The 21536-nt window shown below is 46.0% G+C and overlaps 4 protein-coding genes across 4 annotated transcripts; all 4 read left to right on the top strand.

Annotated features, from left to right (window-relative positions):
• Positions 1–454: 454 nt before the first annotated feature.
• On the top strand, positions 455–8262 carry LOC133929538 (V-type proton ATPase subunit C-like). Its single transcript, XM_062376334.1, has 11 exons — positions 455–723; positions 798–866; positions 956–1083; positions 1166–1265; positions 1958–2025; positions 2220–2361; positions 5540–5656; positions 5807–5932; positions 7674–7757; positions 7845–7924; positions 8003–8262. The coding sequence occupies exons 1-11, from the start codon at positions 601–603 to the stop codon at positions 8097–8099; spliced, it is 1134 nt and encodes a 377-aa protein (XP_062232318.1). The 5' UTR covers positions 455–600; the 3' UTR covers positions 8100–8262.
• Positions 8188–10437, top strand: LOC133929536 (protein ANTAGONIST OF LIKE HETEROCHROMATIN PROTEIN 1-like). Its single transcript, XM_062376332.1, has 2 exons — positions 8188–8311; positions 8448–10437. The coding sequence occupies exon 2, from the start codon at positions 8835–8837 to the stop codon at positions 10149–10151; it is 1317 nt and encodes a 438-aa protein (XP_062232316.1). The 5' UTR covers positions 8188–8311; positions 8448–8834; the 3' UTR covers positions 10152–10437.
• A 485-nt stretch (positions 10438–10922) lies between these two features.
• Positions 10923–13741, top strand: LOC133929537 (protein phosphatase 2C 53-like). Its single transcript, XM_062376333.1, has 4 exons — positions 10923–11550; positions 11672–11998; positions 12115–12220; positions 13083–13741. The coding sequence occupies exons 1-4, from the start codon at positions 11056–11058 to the stop codon at positions 13421–13423; spliced, it is 1269 nt and encodes a 422-aa protein (XP_062232317.1). The 5' UTR covers positions 10923–11055; the 3' UTR covers positions 13424–13741.
• Positions 13742–14810: 1069 nt separating this feature from the next.
• LOC133929535 (eukaryotic translation initiation factor 5B-like) lies at positions 14811–21379 on the top strand. Its single transcript, XM_062376331.1, has 11 exons — positions 14811–17518; positions 17614–17721; positions 17833–17933; positions 18040–18130; positions 18210–18320; positions 18409–18474; positions 18951–19010; positions 19077–19634; positions 20444–20563; positions 20647–20766; positions 20858–21379. Exons 1-11 carry the CDS (start codon positions 15038–15040, stop codon positions 20921–20923), a joined length of 3882 nt encoding a protein of 1293 aa, XP_062232315.1. The 5' UTR covers positions 14811–15037; the 3' UTR covers positions 20924–21379.
• The last annotated feature ends 157 nt before the right edge of the window (positions 21380–21536 follow it).

Raw genomic sequence — 21536 nt, 5'->3', positions numbered from 1 at the left:
TCAAGAATGACATGAGAACGTCTCTGAAATCTTGATCAGTGTTATCTCGGCTACCGCCGTTACCGACAGCCCTGTCCACCACGCCGCTCACGACGGCACCGACGCCGGCATCCATGGTGCGGATGCGTCCGGGAGGCGATGGCCAGGAATGATATCGGAGTGTTTCACACACCTAAAGGTTATGAGTTTTTTTATTGAAAAACTGTTTATCAACTTATTAGCTTTTAGTTTAGTTTATCAAAACTAACTTATCAGTTTTTTAAAAAGCAACATAAACTCTATTTATTTGGCACAACTAAAAGTTATAAGCTTTGGTTAAAAAGCTATTTATGACTTTTGAAAAAAAGCTTATATTTTAAGACCTTAGCTTTTAAGTTTTTTGCACGCAGCTTTTCATTAAACCCACTCTTAATCAATTTAATTTATTTTATCAAAAACCAATTTACCAGCTTTTCAAAAGAATTCTAAGTGAGCAGCGGGATTGAACACGTCTCCAGGCCAGTGCAGATCCATCGTCTATCTCTCTCTCGTCTGAATTGCCCTTCCCCACAGATTCGATCAGAAGCAATCGATTAATCCTCCACGAGCTCACCGCCGGCGATGGCCACGCGCTACTGGATCGCCTCTCTCCCGGTGCAGTCCCCCGGCACCACCGCCACCTCGCTCTGGTCCCGCCTGCAGGACTCCATCTCCCGCCACTCCTTCGACACGCCGCTCTACCGCGTAAGCTTCCTCCTCTCCGCGTAAGCTTCCCCTTCGCCTCTGCAAAACTAGCCTCACCCCCTTCCCCGCCGCAGTTCAACGTCCCAGATCTCCGCGTCGGCACACTCGACTCCCTCCTCGCCCTCAGCGACGACCTCGTCAAGGTCCCCTCTCATTCGCTTCCATCCCGATATCGATCTCTTCTGCCGCTGCCAGCGCAAGGGTTCGATTCCGTGTGCTGCTGTATCCGCAGTCCAACGTCTTCGTCGAGGGCGTCTCGCACAAGATCCGGAGGCAGATCGAGGACCTCGAGCGCGCCGGAGGGGTCGACAGCGGGACGCTCACCGTTGACGGCGTCCCCGTCGACACCTACCTTACCAGGTATGCCGTTCTGCCTGCTCCTTACATTCTGCAGCCCGTCGATCGGATGGTTTCTTCAAGCTGCTTTGGACTGCGCGTGTAGGTTCGTGTGGGATGAGGGCAAGTACCCAACAATGTCGCCGCTCAAGGAGATCGTCGGCAGCATCCAGTCACAGGTAGCCAAGATCGAGGATGACATGAAGGTGATACACAACTCTGCTTCTCTTTGCTCACCAGTTTCTCTTCACATGGCCTGGCCTCACCTAATCTGTTGCCGGATCGTAATGTGCTGTAAAGACTTACCGACATCAATTAATCGTGGATATTGTATTTAGTATGGGGTTGGTTAGGAACTAAGGTTGTTGTTCAGACTTCACCAGTCAATTGGGTAAATTTGAATTTTAACCTAGTCGCCTGAAATTATAAAGTTCAAATGAGCTCAGTACTGTCGCTATAGGGGGATGTGGCTTACTTTGGTGTCTGTTTTACTGTTTCAATGTGCCCCATAGGTACCTACATGCACCACTAATGTAGCTGTTTGATCTGCGGATCCTTTTTCTAATAGTGAGTTGTTGTCACATGCTGTTTGCCCAAATTTACAGAACCACTAGGATACAAATTAATGAGAAATTATTGATGCCAGATTTTGTCAGGATAAAGCAAAATCATGTATTTCACAACGAAAATACCATTTGGATCTTTGCCAGTGTTCTCTTCCCTTCGGGGAACTCTGTCTGCAATCTTTATCTTCTGCTCCTCATCAGCTGTATTCACGTTTTTTTTTCAAGTTTATGAGTCTCATTTTGTTGCAGTGGCACATGTAAATGGTTTATTTTATTTTATTTTTTGGTTGGATGCTGAGTTTACAATGACTAAAAAATGTATTCTTCCCCAGGTTCGAGCTGCGGAATATAATAATGTGAGGAGCCAGCTCAGTGCAATCAACAGAAAGCAAAGTGGGAGGTAAACTGTGATGCCATACTTGTGCGACTAGACTCTAGATGAAGTGTTTGGTGATAATGTTATGCAGCTGAGTTCCTGACCATCTATTCCATTCCTTTCTTGTTTTATGTAAAATGATGGGAAAGCAGAACGAGGCGCTCATTTGATATGATGTTTTTCATACACTAATTAGCTTGTTTTTTCTTGTGTGGCAGCTTAGCAGTTCGTGATCTTTCCAATCTTGTAAAACCGGAGGATATGGTCACCTCAGAACATCTAGTAACACTTCTTGCTATTGTTCCAAAGTACTCTCAAAAAGACTGGTTATCAAGCTATGAGTTGCTCGACACATTTGTGGTAAGTTTGTAAATTTTGACGTGCACTTGATTGGTGACTTTTTTTTAGGGGAAAACAGCAAGGGGATTCCCTACTTCGGTAATTTATATTAATAAGTGAGGAAAACAAAGTATGTGAGAGTAGGACTACTCAGACAAAGCAAAAGGAATATATACAAACCCTTAACGGGCAAAGCTATAGAAATTGTGCAATTTAGCTAGAGTTGATCCAAGCTAAGATTGGAGTTGTGAGAGATTCTTTCACCCTGTGCAAATGCAGGGTTACTTCATCTAAAACACCATAACAGACAATTCTTGATTAGTGACATTAATTTTTAAAGGATTGATTAGCGACATTATTAGCAATAAACTGTTTTTCCAACTCTTCATTTATAGTGCTTATTTTCAGCATGTTGTTAAAACCACCCTGATGAAGATTTGAGTCATTTCCTATTTATAAGAAAGAGAGGTTTGACTATTGTTCCGAACAGATGTCGGCGTTACCGTGTCAGTTCACGGCGTCCTTGTTGTTTCTGAATGTCATGATTGTTTCAACTCCCCTCAAAAGTTGTGAGCATTTAATGCAATATTCCCTGAGGTCGCAGAAAAATAGAAGGTGACCCTTGAGCTTCTGCGGTCAGAAATAATTCCCAACTAGATAGGTCTCTACGAATTGAAAGTGCCTAGAGGGGGGGGGGGGGGCGGTGAATAGGCTTTTCTGAAAATTAAAACTAAAAACAGCGGATTAAACTGCCGGATATTCCGGTGAAGTCCGAATACTCCGGTATGGTCCGGAGTATCCGGTCTAGTCCGGAGTCTCCGGCCTAACACGAAATTTCAGAATAAATGTGAACTAAAGATAACAGCTAGAGTCTAAGAATTACACTAGGTCTACTAGATATCACAAGGTTAGAATAACACTTAATACTAGCAAGATTGTCACTAAAACAATTTAAATGGCAAATTACCAAATTCACACGATAAAGTAAATTTCGCAAATAAGAACACGTGAATTTATCCCGGAGTTCTGCCACCTCACAAAGAAGTACCTACGTCTCCGTTGAGGAGCTCACAAAGAGCCGGGTCTTCTTCAACCCTATCCTCTTCTAGCGACCACCAAGATCAAGATAGAAATTCTTACTCAATATGAAGATGCTTACAAACTTTCCGAGGCACACCACAAGTTTTGGGTGCTCTTCGGGCGACTCCTTTCCTTATAGAAGACCAAAGCTTCAAGAGAGATGATCGCAGTAGATGCTCGATGAAGAACTCAATGCTCAAGTGGCTTGAACCCTCTCCAAACACACACTCTCAAATTTGTGCAAACTTTGCTCTAGAGATGATCGGAGGGGCTTTGAATGCTCTTAAAGTGCTCAAGAGGTCTCAAGAATACCAGCCACAGCAAGCTCTAAATACTATGGAGAGAGAGGGCATTTATAGCACTCTCTCACAGACTAGCCGTTACTGTTTTTGTCAGAGCTTACCGGAGTATCCGGTGTACACCGGAGTCTCCGGTCCTAATTTCAAAAACGGCGTCAGAACGGTCACGAACGTGTCAGAACTAGCCGTTACAGTTCTGTTTAATTACCGGAGTCTCCGGTAAACACCGGAGTCTCCGGTCCTGACAGATTTTCCAAAAAAGACTAAGTCCGGAGACTAGACGGACCCTCCGGTACCGGAGTATCCGGTGAACACCGGAGACTCCGGTCTTTATTTTCTTTTATCAAAAAGATTAAATGCTAACCGAAAGCCTCTGCCGGAGTCTACCTCGGAGACTCCGGCTGCACACTAAACATTTTACCGGAGTGTCCGGTGAACACCGGAGACTCCGGCCTTTTTTTTAAAAAAAAGAATAAACCGTAACCGAGACTCTCTGCCGGAGGTTATCTCGGAGACTCCGGCCGAACACTGAGTACTGGAGTATCCGGTGAACACCAGAGACTCCGGACTCTGAAGATTTTCAGAAAGAGTTTCGTGTCCATGAGTGAATGTGTCTCTTAACTGGGTGGTTCTAAAGTATCTCTTGAGCATTGAGACACTAATCAAGCAATCAAATCCATCCATCTAAAAATATGTCTATCCTAGACTCAATTTCAAAAATAAAATGAATGTAAACCCTATCTAGTACCCTTCGTTGATTCTTCATTTGTTTCGGCGGGCGTCAAACGTCATTTACCTTCACAACTAATGCTTAAACCTGTTCAATACTCAAAAAGCATGTTAGTTCTTTAATCGTTTTGTCATCAATAAGCCAAAACCCACTTAAGGGGCCTAGATGCACTTTCACGAATAGAACTCATATTCGGTTGGAGGTTTTCGACAAGAAAAAGTTCCTTCCAGTTGGAGATAATTCCCAACTAGGAAGAACATTATTTGGTCAAGGACTATTCTCGATTAGGTGAGTTCTAGTACGGTCGGATTCCCAACTATATATAATTCAGTCGTCCTCTTCTGAGTAGAGTTAGGGGGCTAGCTAATGAAGATTACATAATTAATGGATTTACTAGAAATATGGTATATCCTAGAGATCCACCTTACACGTGTCCTTAATATAATACGGTAGGTTTTTATAACCGCAATAAGGTAAATAAAGCATGTGCCAATATAATATTCCAGGCAGTTCAACATGTTCTGCACGGAAATAAATCCCTGGATTAGGAAAGGGTCTTCTAGATATACGGAAGTAATACAATCAGGGAAAGTTACACTCAGAGATTCTGAGTATGGTAAGTTTCTCTGACCCGACTATATAATGAGGGGAGGAGGTACGCCCAGGAGGGGGAGCCAAGGGGATCAAAAGAAGCCAGGAGTCGGACAAGCAATAGAGAGCAAGCCTAGTTAGATAGGAGCAGAAACAACCCATTGAGATCCACAACAGGGTCGTGCCACGATTAGATTCATCCGACAAGTGCTTTAGGAATTAGAACACGAGAGAACTCGCCGAGATTGTTGATGACAAGGTATCCCTACTTTAAATAAGTATTTGCATAATCGATTTTACCAATCGTCGAGACTCAAATTGGCACGTCTTGTAACTTCTTTTAAAACGAAACAATCGAATGTTGTTTTACCTTTTCCTTACGAGGATGCTACTTCTTTTGTAATAAAAGTTGCCAAGTTGGTCTGAATCGTACCCCATTCCCTGCCATATATTTGTGTTTAGCCGCTCCTTCCTTTTGAACTAATTGATGATTCTATAGGTACCGAGGTCATCTAAAAAGCTTTACGAGGACAACGAGTATGCTCTCTACACTGTAACACTATTTGCTAAGGTTGTTGACAACTTTAAGGTTCGTGCTCGTGAGAAAGGTTTCCAGGTAAGGTTTCCTCAGACGCCTTATGTTTACACTTTACATTAATCTGGCAAGATAGTGTTAATTCCAAGAGCCTTCTGTGTGGCTTCTGTGTGGCTTCAAATAACCTGAGCAGAAATTTCATCCATTAAGTTATGTTTCACTTGATTCCAGGTCCGCGATTTTGAGTATAGTCCTGAAGCACAAGAAAGTCGGAAACAAGAGATGGAAAAGCTACTGCAAGACCAGGAAACTATGAGAACCTCTCTTCTGCAATGGTGCTATGCCAGCTACAGCGAGGTACTTGTCTTTACCAACATATTCCAGTGATCCTATCGGTGACAGCATTTATTTCCTTAAGAAAAATGCAATTTGTTATGTTTCCACTGTGAGTGACTGAGTGTCAGTTATGTTGCATGGCAATTTAAGCCATGCTGCTATGGAAAACCATTAGGTCTTTACTGTTTGGCATCATTATTGTCTTCATTTTCATTAGAATTGGGAAAGCTTTAGTTTAATCGTTGAAGCTATAAGGTGCCCCTGGGTGCTGAATTCAACCACATATGCGGTAGGTACTCAACAATTAAGCTGTTCTGTCTTTTTCATTCGATGCCATTCATGACTTCATTTTGCATTTAAATTGTGCAAGTTTAATTTCATCAATGAATTCATAAAGTTCCTAGGTAATGAGTTCACCCGTTATGAGCCTATGAACAATAACTACTGTCCAATTCTTGGTTGCATCTGCTGTTCTAGTTCTCTCTTCTGTTCGTTTTGTTATCCTCCATAAGTTTTGGACTTTTTCTCTTACTTTTTCATCTAATTTAGTAGTCTGAAGAACTTCATTATTGTGACAGGATCGATCATATACTGAATCTAAATTAGTAATCAGATAATGCTTGTTATCAGTTGCCAACCTAACATAGAGTTCACCTCGATAGGTTTCTCTTATTTGAACTTTAAATAAGGACATTCATTGTGACTTCAGACACCATGGCATGTTGGAATTGCTTTTTTATGGATGCTGTTATTATCTCACTAGCACAATCTTGTTATTTTAGAATATGAAATTCGAATTCTCAGAAAACCGTAATAAAGAAGCAAAACTGTTGTTCTTCTGTATCCATGGAAGCCATTTTTTGCCGGCTTAGGGAGGTTAAACCCCTCATTGCCATCACAAAAGAAGTTTATTTTACAGAGCCAAGTCACATGTCTTTTTTTTCTCGAACGCACAGGAGAGTTGCGTGTCATTTCGTTCAAAAAGAAGAAAAGAGAAACAAAATACAAAGAGCATAGTACAAAAACACCACTCAACCCACACCCACACGAGAAAAGAACATAAGACCATCTCCAACCATATTCCCTTCATTTCGTTCCCTTTCCCATTCCTATTCCCTTTATTTTCTCTCATCTTCAACAGCTTCCCTTCGAGGGGAATCGTGAAGGAAAAGAAGAGAGAATCTCGTCACGAAGGGAATGACCTTGGGAATCCCTTCATGATAGGAACTGTGAAGGGAAACTGTTGGAGCGTTGAAGGGAACGAAAATTTCTTCACGATGGGATTTTAGCCCCCAAAGGGAAACCGTTGGACGTAGTCTAAGTGCCATGACAAATACGGAAGAAAACGACCAATTAAATGAACCGAGGATTCCCTGCAAACTACCCAGCTAGCAAATACCGAATGTCTCGAGCCTCGGCAGTGATCCAAAGCGAGCTCTCATCAGCCACCATGCGCACCACCAAGCTCACACTCGGAGTTGCACCGTTGAAGACACAATCATTGCGATGTTTTCACAACTCCCAAGCCACCAGAATTATTGGTGGCCAAGTCAGTTGTCTAGCTTTAGATATTGCTAGTGCACACGATTGTTGGTGGTTGCTTTGATAAACATGATCGGAATATTGGAGTTTTGTTGCTTATTGTTGTGGCATTATGGTCTTGCTAGGTTTGCTTTTCTCTCTTTCTCAAGCATATCTGTTTTCCAGCTTGCTCGATTGTAATTATTATTTTTGAGGGGGAATTGTAATTATTATTGTACAGGTATTCAGTTCCTGGATGCACTTCTGTGCTGTGCGTGTCTTTGTAGAGAGCATTCTTAGATATGGTCTGCCACCATCATTCTTGGTAATTTGCTCTACTGTTCCTTATGATGGGTGGACTTTATGCTTCCATGTCTTGTCTGATCTATAAGAGTGTTCTTTCTCTTGTTAGTCTGCCGTTTTAGCGCCATCGACAAAGGGTGAGAAGAAAGTAAGGAGCATATTAGAGGAGCTTTGTGGCAATGCCCATAGGTAATTCAACATTTGGGTCGCAGTCCATGACATTTTTTAGTCACAGTGGTTTTTACTAATGCAACATCTGCAATGCAGTATTTATTGGAAATCCGAAGAGGAGGTAGGCATTGCCGGTCTGGGAGGTGAAACAGAGGCCCATCCTTACGTCTCCTTCACCATAAATTTTGTCTGAGCTCAGAATGTTTTCATGCAATTTGAGTAATGCAAACCAACAATTGCTCGTGCATATTACTTTTGATACACCAATTCTTTCTGGATTTATCGGTTTGTCTGATCCTGTAATTTATATCCTAGAGATCAGCCGATCAATAAGATAGTTTTTGGGGAACCTGAAATATTTCCTGGCACAAGAGGCTGACTCTGTGGACTTACAATATTGCACCGGTTAGTCGTCTTCTCCCCCAGCCTCTTTCTAAGCCCAGAGCACAATGGAGCTCCGGCCCCAAAACCCTAAATGCTCGTCAGAGGCTGTATGAACGCACGATCGACTGAAATGGAGTAAATACGTTTTTTCATGTAGAATCCTGTAGCAAGCTTTGAATCTGCGTGCGAAATGGGAAGAAGGGATACTAGTTGCCAAATCGGCAAACGCGCCCATCAAAATTGGGCAACCATCGTCGTCTCCATTGCGGGCGGCCGTCGTCTCAGCTTCCTTCCACACCAGTCTCGTTCGGACCGACAGTGATGTCTCCGTGCTTCTCCTCCTCCCCCTTGCCTCCTGCTGCTGCTGCGCTCACACCCACCTAACCGGCTGGCCTGCTCCCAGCCGAGGTCACCAGTCCTCTCCTCCTACTTACCCTACCACACCACACCAAATCCAAATCCAAATCCAATCCAATCCGATCCCTTCTCTTCTTCTCTTCCTCCCCGGCTGGGTACGATCCGATAGCCTCCGGGACAGGACGCGATGCCCAAGCCCAACCGGCGGCGCAAGCGCGGCGCCGCCGACGAGGACGCCGCCGATGGCAACAGCAGCAGCAACAACAAGAGGCTCGTCGCCAGCGTCCTCACCTCCCTGGACGTCAACGACGACCCACGCCTCTTCCAGCTCAGCGGCGCCCGGCGCCACTCGGTGGAGGTGGAGGAGGACGAGGACGAGGACGAGGAGGTGACTGGAGGAGGGTCGACCGCGGCGGCGCCCAGCGGTCAAAGCCCGCACCAGCAGCGCCGGCTGTGGGTCAAGGACCGGTCGCGCGCCTGGTGGGAGCAGTGCAGCAGCGCCGACTACCCGGAGGCCGACTTCCGCGCCGCCTTCCGCATGGGCCGCGCCACCTTCGCCATGCTCTGCGACGCGCTCGGCGCCGCAGTCGCTAAGGAGGACACCGCGCTCCGCGCCGCCATCCCCGTCCGCCAGCGGGTCGCCGTCTGCGTCTGGCGCCTCGCCACGGGGGAGCCGCTCCGCCTCGTCTCCAAGCGCTTCGGCCTCGGCATCTCCACCTGCCACAAGCTCGTCCTCGAAGTCTGCGCCGCCATCCGCAACCTCCTCATGCCGCGCTTCCTCCGCTGGCCCGACACCGACGCCGCCGCGGACTTCAAGGCCCGCTTCGAGGCAGACTCCGCCATCCCCGGCGTCGTCGGTGCCATCTACACCACGCACATCCCCATCATCGCTCCCAAGGTCTCCGTCGCCGCATACTTCAACCGCCGCCACACGGAGCGCAACCACAAGAGCTCCTACTCCATCACCCTCCAGGGGGTCGTCGGCCCCGACGGCGCCTTCACCGACGTCTGCATCGGCTGGCCGGGCTCCATGCCCGACGACCAGGTCCTCGACCGGTCCGCGCTGCAGCAGCGCGCCGCCGCCGGCATGATGGCCGGTTCCTGGATCGTCGGCGGCGCCAGCTTCCCGCTCACCGACTGGGTGCTCGCCCCCTACGCGCAGCCGAACCTCACGTGGGCGCAGCACGCCTTCAACGAGAAGGTCGCGGAGCTCCGGGGCGTCGGCGTGGAAGCCTTCGCGCGGCTCAAGGGGCGGTGGGCGTGCCTGCAGAAGCGCACCGAGGTGAAGCTGCAGGAGCTCCCCGTGGTGCTCGGCGCCTGCTGCGTGCTGCACAACATCTGCGAGTCTCGCGGGGAGGTGATGGACCCGGGCCTACGGTGCGAGCTCGGCGACGACGAGACGGTGCCGGAGAACCCGGTGCGGTCCGAGAGCGCCAGCAAGGCCAGGGACGACATCGCCCACAACCTCCTCCACAGCGGCCTCGCCGGCACCAAATTCTTCTGAATTCCGATTGATGCGTCACTGCATCCATTCCTGCAGATAATTATGTCCTCAATTCGTCGGTGCGATCGACTCGCTGCTCTATAATTATGTTCATTTCCATTGGATCAAACAGGATTCTTTAGTTGGGGAGATCATCCTCGGATTTTTGGCAGGATTAGTTTAGGTGCCCAACGAAGAGGAAACACATGTGATTTGTGATTTGCTTGCTGGTGTAGCTTCTGAGTGGATTGATGTTCAAGTTGGGTTCTTGAAAATAATTTCTGTGGCTGGAGTGCTTTCCGTGCTCTCCCCTGTGGACGTGTCGTGTCATTTTTGTGGCCGAGGAAAAGATGCATGGAAATCACGACACGAGAAGGAGGAGGAGGAGAAGAAGAAGAAGCAATCCAATCCAGTGACGAGATGATTGATTGCCGGAGAAAAGGGATGAGGGTCCAAAAGAAAAAGGATGGAAAAAGGAAAGGAAAGGAAAGGAAAGGCGGCGGCGGCTGCGTCCGTCACCTCAACCAAGACCAAGGGAAATCGGGTTGCAGTACTGAGTTCCCTTGACCTACCCCTGGATTCCGTCGTGCCCAGGGCACCCGCCCGTGAGCCGTGATCTCCCCTCACCTACCCCTAGATTCGATCCCACCCAACCCCGCCGTGCCGTCCCCTTCAGATCTGCCTGCCCGTGCCGCACTGCACTTCACTGCACTGCCTCACCCTCACCGGACCCCATGACCAGTAGGGCCCGACGCCCACGCGAGGGGAGCAGGACCACCACCTCCACGTCCACCGCCTGCCTTCTCGACTGCGCCGCCGCCCATGGCTCCGTCCCGCTGCGCTAACACCACCTGCTGCCCGCGCGCACATGGATTAGCTGACCGTTAGCTCCGCCGCCGCGGGCCTCACTCTCTTCGCCGAGGTCATGGAGGAGGCTGCCGCCGCGGCAATCGGGATCGGCGCCGCGCTACCCCTGCCGCCGATCAGGACGGCGGGAGGAGGGGATGGGGGTGCGGCCGACGCGTCCGCGGCCGGGAGCCCGTGCTCCGTCGCCAGCGACTGCAGCAGCGTCGCCACCGCAGACTTCGAGGGGTTCGCCGAGCTGGGCTCCGCGCTGTTGCTCGAAGACCTCACTGCCGCAACGGCGGCGTCGTTCCCCGTTGCCGAGGCCGCTGAGCCGAGGGTCGCGGGGGCGGCTGCCAGGAGCGTCTTCGCCCTGGACTGCGTGCCGCTCTGGGGGCTCGAGTCCATACGCGGCCGCCGCCCCGAGATGGAGGACGCCGCCATCGTGGTGCCGCGCTTCTTCGACGTCCCGCTCTGGATGGTTGCCGGCGATGCGCCAATCGACGGCCTCGACCGGGCATCGTTCCGCCTCCCCGCACACTTCTTCGGCGTCTACGACGGCCACGGTGGTGTTCAGGTGCGTAACCCCCCATCGTTCCCAGCCACCCCCAAAACACACTCAACGATTTCAGCACCGCCCACACGCATTCTGCATATCAATCAATTCCAACCCATGACTCTTTGGTGTCCCGTTGCAGGTTGCCAATTACTGCCGGGAGAGAATGCATTCGGTACTGGTAGAGGAGCTGGGTAGAGCAGAGGAGGCCGTGCGTGCTACTGACTTAAGCACCCTGGAGTCCAAGAAGCAGTGGGAGAAGGCCTTTGTGGACTGCTTCAGTCGTGTTGATGCAGAAGTGGGAGGGAATGCGACGACCGCAGCCCAGCCTGTGGCTCCAGATACTGTGGGGTCAACAGCGGTGGCCGCAGTTGTTTGCTCGTCACATGTCATTGTTGCCAACTGCGGGGATTCACGTGCGGTGCTCTGCCGGGGCAAGCAGCCCTTGCCGCTATCAGTGGACCATAAAGTAAGTCATCAACTCTTGTTCGATCTACTATTGTACTTGTTTCACCAAATCGTAATGGATTCTGAATTACTGGTCTATTTGTATGCATTGTTAATTTGCCGTTCTTGTTGCTTTAGCCAAATAGGGAAGATGAGTATGCGAGGATAGAGGCGCAGGGTGGCAAGGTCATCCAGTGGAATGGCTATCGTGTTCTTGGTGTTCTTGCCATGTCACGGTCAATTGGTATGCATCCTTGCCCTCCTGATATTATGAAGCAACCTCAGTTTACAATACTGTACACATGCGCACATTAAAGTTACGAAAGAGCTAGTTGATCTGAATGTTTACCAACGAGAGTACAATTTGTAGCTACCATCACTCGGGAAGTTGTTGACTGGTCCATTCTATTCTTGAACAAATTAATGGTGATTCGGTTTGTGGTAACCTGATTCAGGGATAAAAACCTTTCATCCACTGGAGTTAGAATTTAGTCTCCGTGATGGAAACCTAATGAGTTCTAACTTGACTGGGCCACTGGTCAAAATGGCAGAAGTTCAAAATAGATATTTCTGTTGGATGACATACAGTTGTCCGCTTTGGAATGTTAATTAACTATGCAGCAGACTGTAAGCCTCAGTAATGAACAACTGTAGTGCATCCAGGATTGTGAGGAATTTATGTTATGTGCATCTGTTAAGCTTTGCACAATTTGTCTTTCACCCATAGGAGTTCACAGATTCAGACATTGTCAGGCTTCGTTACTTTGACATATGACCTATTAGCCTTATGTTGTTATTGTCTTACAGGAGAGAGTCAGGCCCAATCATCTTCGTTTTTATTGAACTTTCAAAGCCTTATGCAGTGTCTTGGTGTATTATATGCCTTTGTTTATGTGTTCTAATCTACCTCACTTTTATTTTACCATGATTAGATATGTGGCATGACCATGAAAAATCCGGTCTTCAGCCAACCTGCTCTTTCAGTTGTTTATTTCTGTCAACACTAGATAAGTAAATGATAAATGTGCTTGTACATAATGATGTGTTGTTGATTGATCGCCAAAAAAATTGAAAATAAAATTGATCTATTGCTGATCTATTTGCAGGGGACAGATACCTGAAGCCATATATAATCCCAGTCCCTGAGGTCACAATTGTCGCCCGCGCAAAAGATGATGAGTGCCTTATTCTTGCAAGTGATGGCCTCTGGGATGTAATGTCAAATGAAGAGGTATGTGATGCTGCTCGCAAGCGGATACTACTGTGGCACAAGAAGAATGCAGATGCCTCATCGTCAGCCCAAAGAAGCGGTGATTCACCGGATCACGCAGCTGAAGCAGCCGCTGAATATTTGTCGAAGCTGGCTCTCCAGAAAGGGAGCAAGGACAACATTACCGTCATTGTAATTGACCTCAAGTCACAAAGGAAGTTCAAGAGCAAAACTTAACCATGGCTTCAGAAAGACATGGACAATAACAATAATTACTAGGAAACTAGAAATGTGGAAAATCCAGACATAAAATGTTTAGTCTGCTGCGCAGGTACATTCGTTAGCCCAGCATTTCTTTTCTTTTTTTTCCCCTCACCATTCGTGCTGCCAAAGGATGTGCTCATCTACAGAGTACAGAGTACAGAATCTTGTTTAGGGGTTGGGCCGACCGGGTAATTCTTGGGTCTGAATCTAAAACACAAAATCTGTAGAGATAGCTATTTCAGATTGGGTATCTGGCATTATTTTTATTAACCGTGAAGGTACGTTTGGAAATTTTAATTCTAGCACTTAACTTACACAATTGGACTAGTCCAATTGCTAATTTCATGCTGTTTATGTAGCGCGCAATAATGTACTTATTTTGGTAGTGACAGTGTAAGAAATATGCTACGATTTTCTGCAAGAAGGATGATGTCTATATAGACTGGTTTGGCTGTGACTAAAGAATGAATTTGATGCCTGAGCGAGGGTATTTGGTCAAACGAAATGGTTTTACTTTACGATCAGTTTGGCTGAGATGTATTTGGCTTGCCAACCGATCAATCAGGTTGAGCAAACAAACAACATGTAAACACGGCACCTTGCATTGGCTTTAAGTTCCTTGTCAGTGTCCAAGAGCATAACATGCCATGCCATTCCAACAGAAGTAACGTCCAGCCTTTTGAACTTGCGTTTCGACGTGCCGTGGCAAGGTCTACAATATCATTTGGACCTGGAAACCGGTCCCCAATGATAATAGGAAATTCATGGTTATCATGAAAACCGTTTAAAATTTAATAAGAATTCGTTTAAAATTCACTCGATCAGATAAGAAAATCGAAAAAAAATAAATCGAATTGACATTTGGTAATCGATCAAATTGCACCGATAACCCAGCGAATTCACCGATTTATTGATTGATTTTTTTTCATATTTTTTTATTGACCGTATTTTTTTAACCGTTCGGTTCTCCCGATTTATCGAGCGATTATTTAGAATTTTAGTAAAATTAAAAAAACAAAAATAACTCAATCTTGTAAAATCAATAACTAATTCAAGTTTGAAACTCAGATGAATTAGTTTCAAATTATTTGAAACAAATTCTATTAGTTTCCTTGTAACTTGATCGGTATAATAAAAGTATTTATACTCATAAAAATCCGAATATTTTCTATAAGAAAATATATTTGCTAAATCTAATTAAATGTATGGTTAATTCTTTACTAATCTAAAAATCATAAAACCAATTTTATTAGTCTTCTTACATGATCCTATATCTTTTAAAAATATATATAAACTCGTAAAATAGTTATTGTAAATTCAACAACAATTACCATTTTTTAAAATAACAACTAAGCAATTATCCTTGCTACTATACGGATTGCGGGAGGCGGCGGACCGCCGACTGCGAAAAGAAAAGGAAAAGGAGAAGAGGTGTGTAAAAAAGTCTCCATCCTTGATTGTTTGGTTGTGTGTCAAAATTCCCGACCCGACCCGACCCAATTCGCTCTCTGGCTAGTAGGGTTTTCTTCCCCCTTCGTCTCCATCTCCGTCTGCCGCATTACACCCTAGCCTCCAACCGCGCCGGCCATGGGGCGCAAGAAGAGCGTCGCCATCGACGACGACGAGTACTCCTTCCCGCAGGACGACGCCGCCGACCCTGCGCCGCCGCCGCCCGCCGCGGAGAAGGAGAAGCCCAAGAAGGGCGGCAAGAAGGGCAAGAAGGGAGGCAAGGCTGCCGTGCCCGACGACGACGACTACGAGCCCCCTCCGCCGTCGCTGCCCGCCGCGGATGAGGACGACGACGAGCCGGTCAACCTCGTCTTCACCGGCAAGAAGAAGAAGAAGAAGGGCGGCGGCGCCGCCGTCAGCTCCTTCAGCGCCTTCAACGCTCTCGAGGAGGCCGACGAGGACAAGGACGAGGAGGAACCCACCCCCGCCTCCGCCGAGCCGGAGGCCGATAACGACCCTGCCGACGCCGAGGACGACGACCTCGATTTCGATTTCAGCAAGGCCAAGAAGAAGAAAAAGAAGAAGGACAAAGGAGCTCGCCCAGCACCCGATAAAGACGAGGATCTCGACCTTGATGAGCCTGCTCCACCGCCCCCAGCCGTGGCTGAGATGGAAGAGGAGGATGCTGCGCCCCCTGCTGCAAAGAAATCGCAGAAGAAGAAGAAAAAAAAGGGTGCATTTACCACGGACGATGAGGACATCGTCAAGCTCCTCGCTGAGATCGAGGAACCTCCTCAGCCTGCGGATGAAGCCGGGCCTGAGGAGGTGAAAGGTGATGATACCGTGGCTGCCCCTGATGTGGTTGACGCCGCAGGAAAGAAATCAAAGAAGAAGAAAAACAAGGCAGGGTTTACCGTGGATGGTGAGGATATAGGCAAGATCACTGCAGAGATTGAGGACCACCCGCCTCCTGCTGAGGAGTCTGAGCCCACGGTAGTGAAGGATGAGGGCTCCGTGGCTGCTGCACTCACTGTAGATGATGCTGAAGGGAAGAAATCAAAGAAGAAAAAGAAGAAGAGTGGTAGGACAGCAGAGGAAGAGGAGGAGTTGGATAAGCTTCTTGCTGTGCTTGGTGAAGCCCCACCTGCAGAGAAGGAGGAGAAGCCAGCGCAGGCAACACATTCTGCTGCAGTGGCTAAGGAGGACGTGGAAGCTGCAGAGGATGGTAATGCGGAGGAGAAGGTTGGGGAAGGAGATGTGGAATCCGCTGCAGCCAAGAAGAAGAAGAAGAAGAAGGAGAAGGAGAAGGAAAAGAAGGCAGCAGCAAAGGGGGCAGAGGCTAAGAAAGAGGAGGAGAAGGAGCAAGAGGCGCCTAAAGGGAAGGTTGACATGAAGAAGCTCCCAAAGCATGTTCGGGAGATGCAGGAGGCACTCGCGAAGAGGAAGGAAGCTGAGGAGCGGCAGAAGAAGGAGGAGGAAGAGCGATTGAGGAAGGAGGAGGAAGAGCGATTGAGGAAGGAGGAGGAAGAGAGGAAAGCGGAGGAAGCAAAGAGGAGGAAGAAGGAGAGGGAAAAGGAGAAGCTGCTGAAGAAGAAGCAGGAGGGTAAGCTCTTGACTGGGAAGCAGAAGGAGGAGGCAAAGAGGTTAGAAGCCATGAGGAGACAGTTCCTGGAGCAGAGTGAACTCCAAAAGGCTGAGGGTGCTGCCCCCGAGACAAAGAAGAGGCCTATATATGTTTCCAAGAAGAAGAAAGCTCAATCAAAGACCACAGAGACTGCAAAGGTAGTTGAAGAACAACAGCAAGAGGTCAATGAAGCTAACAATGACGACGAAGAAGAATATGTGTTGGTGGATCAGGAATCTCAGTCTCAGGTGGAAGAATCTGAAGAGAAAACTGAACCTGATCAGGAGATTGAAGAGCCACAACCAGAAGAAGAGGAAGATGAGGATGAATGGGATGCAAAGAGCTGGGATGATATTGATGTGAATTTGCCCAAAACAAGTGCTTTTGATGAGGAAGAGGCGAAACCCATTGTCAAGAAGGTTGCTGAGCCTGCCCAGAAGCAGGAAACTTCTAAAACACAACCTGTGATACCTGCTGTCATTCCTCCTGTTGCAAACTCTAAGAAGAGTGAAATGGGTGATGGGGGTGCCAATAATGGAAATATTAAGAGGAATAGAGGTGCTGCCTCAAAGAAAGGACCTGTTAAAGAGGATATCACTAAGAATGGTAGTGACCTCAGATCACCAATCTGTTGCATCCTTGGTCATGTCGATACTGGCAAGACAAAGCTGCTAGATTGTATTAGACACACTAACGTACAAGAAGGAGAAGCTGGGGGTATTACCCAGCAGATCGGAGCAACATACTTCCCTACCGAAAACATTAGAGAGAGAACCAAGGAGTTGAAAGCTGATGCTACACTTAAGGTTCCAGGCCTACTTGTTATTGATACCCCTGGGCACGAGTCCTTCAGTAATCTGCGTTCTAGAGGTTCAAGTTTGTGTGATATTGCTATTTTGGTTGTTGACATCATGCATGGGCTTGAACCTCAGACAATTGAATCCCTGAATCTTTTGAAGAGTCGAGATGCAGTATTTATTGTTGCTTTAAATAAGGTATATGTTCCGGAGTTCTGTCCTTTGACCTTTGGCTTCCTTACTGTTCTGTTATTTACTCATTACTTTAATTTGTTTGTTTTCACTCTATGAAGGTTGATCGTCTTTATGGTTGGAAGAAATGTCCAAATGCTCCTATTGTGAAGGCTTTAAAACAACAAAATGAAGATGTTAAGAGGGAGTTCAATATGAGAGTTACCGATGTGAGTAGCATCACATCTTGCTTCTCCTCCCCCCCCCCCCCCCCATCACCAAAAAAAACTATTATATATTGGCTTTTCCGTGATAAATAATATTCTTGTTTTGTCTAACAGATTGTGACACAATTCAAGATGCAAGGAGTGAATACTGCTTTGTACTACAAGAACAAGGAGATGGAAGATACCTTTAACATAGTGCCTACAAGTGCAATAAGGTTTGATGTACCATTGAACTTACTGCTTCATGCGTTTAGAATTGTGGCAGCAGCCATGATATTATTGGCACATCTTTCTTGACGTGTAATGCACTGCTCGTATCAGTGGTGAAGGCATTCCCGATTTGCTTCTACTATTGGTTCAATGGGCACAGAAGACAATGGAAGAAAAGCTTACCTTTGTTGATGAAGTCCAGGTAATGTACATTAATTTTCATGCCATTACAGGAAAAATGCATTCTTAAATTTCTTATCAATTATCTTGTTGTGTTTCAGTGTACTGTGCTGGAAGTCAAGGTCGTGGAAGGTCATGGTACTACAATTGATGTTGTGTTGGTCAATGGTATACTGCATGAAGGAGATCAAATAGTTGTTTGTGGCATGCAGGTAGAGATCATTTTGCTTTATAGTTCAATTGCTGCAATAACAGCAGCATGTTTAAGATGCCTAATGTTCTTGTTGTGTTTTTATATAGGGACCCATTGTGACAACAATCAGAGCTTTGTTAACACCACATCCGATGAGAGAGCTTAGAGTTAAGGTGAGTAGCTGATAATGTTGTAACTTTTTTTTATTGCTTAATGCGCACCCAGCAAGATACTCCTGGATTAAGAAGCAATCTAGATTGTTCAATCACTTTCTGTGATTTGATTTATGGGGATTATTTATTCATACTGATGATTAAAACAATCATTATTCTGGGAGGATTAAGATGGTTTTGGTTCAGATTTACGTCACCCAATGCCCCTTTCTTTCATCAGCATGAAATTGTTTACCTCAGTATATTATGTATACCTACAGCAGTATCAGTATTTTAGTCTTATTTCACATTGCCATGCTTAGTCCTACCTAGAAGCTTAAACGCTTGCCACCTCTCATTCCATTTTTTTAATTTATTTTTGCACTAGATGGTTATGGTTTAAGTTTATGTCACTTGAATGCCATTCATTTCTTTCACCAGCGTCAGATTGTTCTTAGTTCAAGTTGGAGTAATACACCCAAAACTCCTATTTTCAGGGCACCTACCTACATCACAAGGTGATTAGAGCTGCACAAGGAATAAAAATATCAGCGCAGGTGGGTACAGTTTCAATTGGGCATTTCAGAGTTCTATGGCAGTGTATTAATGATTGCTTTCTTCAGGGTCTCGAACATGCAATCGCAGGGACCGCTCTTTACTTGTTAGGACCTGAGGATGATTTAGACAAACTAAATGACGCTGTTATGGAAGAGATGACACGGGTTAGGAGCCGGATTGATAAGAGTGGCGAGGGTGTCTATGTACAGGCATCAACACTTGGGTCTTTGGAAGCTCTCACTGAGTTCTTGAAGAGCCCTGCTGTGAATATTCCCTTCTGTGATTTCAGTATAGGGCCAGTCCACAAGAAGGATGTTATGAAGGCTAGTGTGATGCTTGAGAGAAAGAAAGAATATGCAACTATCTTGGCCTTTGATGTCAAAGTGATGCCTGATGCCCGTGATCTTGCAGAAGAGTCTGGTGTGAGGATCTTTGTGGCAGATATAATATACCACCTTTTTGATCAATTTACAGCATACATTAAGAATCTCAAGGAAGAAAAGAAGAAGGAAAGTGCTGAAGAAGCTGTGTTCCCTTGTGTTCTTAAGATCATGCCGAACTGTGTCTTTAACAAGAAGGATCCAATTGTTTTGGGTGTCGATGTCCTTGAAGGAATAGCTAAGGTATTTTGGTTGATCACTGGCATTTTACTCTCTCTCTCTCTCTCTCTCTCTCTCTCTCTCTCTCTCTCTCTCTCTCTCTCTCTCTCTCTCTCTCTACTGTTGTGTTTCCATGTTGCCTTATTCAGTAGTTAGAGACCTAACTAGCAACCTCTACATGAACAAATACCAATAGGCTCATCATGTAGGAACTATCATATAAAAATTCAGAGGCTTGAATGTTATGTTCACTGTTAAAAACAAAATCGGCTGCCTAGACTGCCAAGTTAGACTGATAACCAATTAGTCACTACATGCCACTCGAGCGCCTGTGTAGTGCTTAGTCTCTATTATATAAAACACGAGTTGATTCCCGTGTCACCGCTTTCCCCATTCTCCTGTCATCTAATAAAAACTCCTAAAATTCGAATAATTTACCCACTTTTGCCCTCCACCCTCATTCTCTAGCCTCCCCATCTCGTTACCGGCTACGGATATATGACACATTTTACTAATAAAAATAAATGAAGAAATTATGAGAAAAATTAGCGGATAATCTTCTTTTTTGGATCCTATTAAAATCAAACTACAGTATCACTTCTGACGTATTCGTTCGGCGGTGCTCCTACGACGCATTCACATCTTCCTATCTTGAGTTTGTGCTTAATGTTACCGCGTTCAATATTTGTGTTTTCGTTGCAACGCACACAGATACTTAGCTAGTGCTGTTTTAACCACTTGTTTTGTTATGGCTTTCCTATATCAAGTTATGACTTCTGAACATGTTCAGATATGTGTGTTGTTCTGATTTCTTGTTTTCCCTTGCCATCTAGGTGGGGACTCCTCTCTGCATACCCACTAAAGAATTTATTGATATTGGGAAGATTGCCTCCATTGAAATTAATCATAAGCAAGTTGATATGGCCACGAAAGGGCAAAAGGTGGCTATAAAGGTTTGTACTATCATCTGCAGCTCTACCCCTTACTTTTATTATTCCGGGTTCTGTTTACTATATGTTTGTTGGGTTGTGAACAGGTTATTGCAAACAATTCTGATGAGCAGCAGAGGAGTTTCGGCAGACACTTTGATATGGAAGATGAGCTTGTCAGCCACATCACAAGGCGATCTATTGATATTCTGAAACAAAACTACAGGGCAAGTCCTGTATTTCTCTTTATTTTTCATGCACATTGTGTAGATCGGTACCGGTAACTGAATTTTCTTTTCCAAAAAAATATCAATGCAGGAGGATTTGTCTGTGGATGATTGGAAACTTGTGGTTAAGTTGAAGGCCATCTTGAAGATACAATGAGGGGACAACGGTTTCTAATTTCAGGGAGGCCCCTTTGAAACCTGTCCATGGATTGGCATGTGGCACAAATGTTTGTGGGAGCAATACTAAAGTTTACTGACAATGGTGGTTTTGTGCTGCTGGGCAATCTGAATATAGTTGCAGCAATACTAAGGAGTTGCAAAGATTGTGAAGTTCAGTTGCACCACATCTTTACACTGGAGTTTTCCCAGGGAGGGGATTCAGTTTTGATACGGTTTGATTTTTCAAATTTTCTCGGAGTGCCCTTCGTTTTACAAATACATTCTGTAATAACACGAGATGTTGAGCCGTACCTTCAGCAATGAGCTGCTGTTTTTCATCGCTTGAAATGGACTGTCGAGGCCTTGCTGGTGGACTATAATTCTTGTAATCAATCACGCTGTTAAACCATCTTCAACCATATTCTTGTTATTTTATTTATCTTCTCTTATCTTATTTTATTTATTTTCTCTTCTCCATTCTAACTTTGTTGGGCCTCAATCAAAGAGAGTGGCAGGCCGTAAGTGGCCCTGAGACCATGGCCTTAGGTCCTATATTCTGGGCCAAACATTGATTTTCAAGCTGCAATTGGGCCGAGCGTACGTTTTGGGCC

The sequence above is a fragment of the Phragmites australis genome, chromosome 9 (genome assembly GCF_958298935.1).
Source record: "Phragmites australis chromosome 9, lpPhrAust1.1, whole genome shotgun sequence".
Taxonomy (NCBI): Eukaryota; Viridiplantae; Streptophyta; class Magnoliopsida; order Poales; family Poaceae; genus Phragmites; species Phragmites australis.
Note: the sequence above shows the minus strand (reverse complement) of the source record. Positions and strands in the feature narration are given on the sequence as shown.

Excerpts from the sequence above, each read along its gene's own strand:
- LOC133929538 (XM_062376334.1), top strand. The coding sequence starts at position 601 with ATGGCCACGCGCTACTGGATCGCCTCTCTCCCGGTGCAGTCCCCCGGC. Across the intron at positions 867-955 it reads TCAGCGACGACCTCGTCAAG|TCCAACGTCTTCGTCGAGGG; the intron begins GTCCCCTCTCAT and ends CTGTATCCGCAG. Across the intron at positions 7,925-8,002 it reads CTTTGTGGCAATGCCCATAG|TATTTATTGGAAATCCGAAG; the intron begins GTAATTCAACAT and ends TCTGCAATGCAG.
- LOC133929536 (XM_062376332.1), top strand. The coding sequence starts at position 8,835 with ATGCCCAAGCCCAACCGGCGGCGCAAGCGCGGCGCCGCCGACGAGGAC.
- LOC133929537 (XM_062376333.1), top strand. The coding sequence starts at position 11,056 with ATGGAGGAGGCTGCCGCCGCGGCAATCGGGATCGGCGCCGCGCTACCC. Across the intron at positions 11,551-11,671 it reads ACGGCCACGGTGGTGTTCAG|GTTGCCAATTACTGCCGGGA; the intron begins GTGCGTAACCCC and ends GTCCCGTTGCAG. Across the intron at positions 12,221-13,082 it reads TGCCATGTCACGGTCAATTG|GGGACAGATACCTGAAGCCA; the intron begins GTATGCATCCTT and ends ATCTATTTGCAG.
- LOC133929535 (XM_062376331.1), top strand. The coding sequence starts at position 15,038 with ATGGGGCGCAAGAAGAGCGTCGCCATCGACGACGACGAGTACTCCTTC. Across the intron at positions 17,519-17,613 it reads TTATTGTTGCTTTAAATAAG|GTTGATCGTCTTTATGGTTG; the intron begins GTATATGTTCCG and ends CACTCTATGAAG. Across the intron at positions 17,934-18,039 it reads GTGCCTACAAGTGCAATAAG|TGGTGAAGGCATTCCCGATT; the intron begins GTTTGATGTACC and ends TGCTCGTATCAG.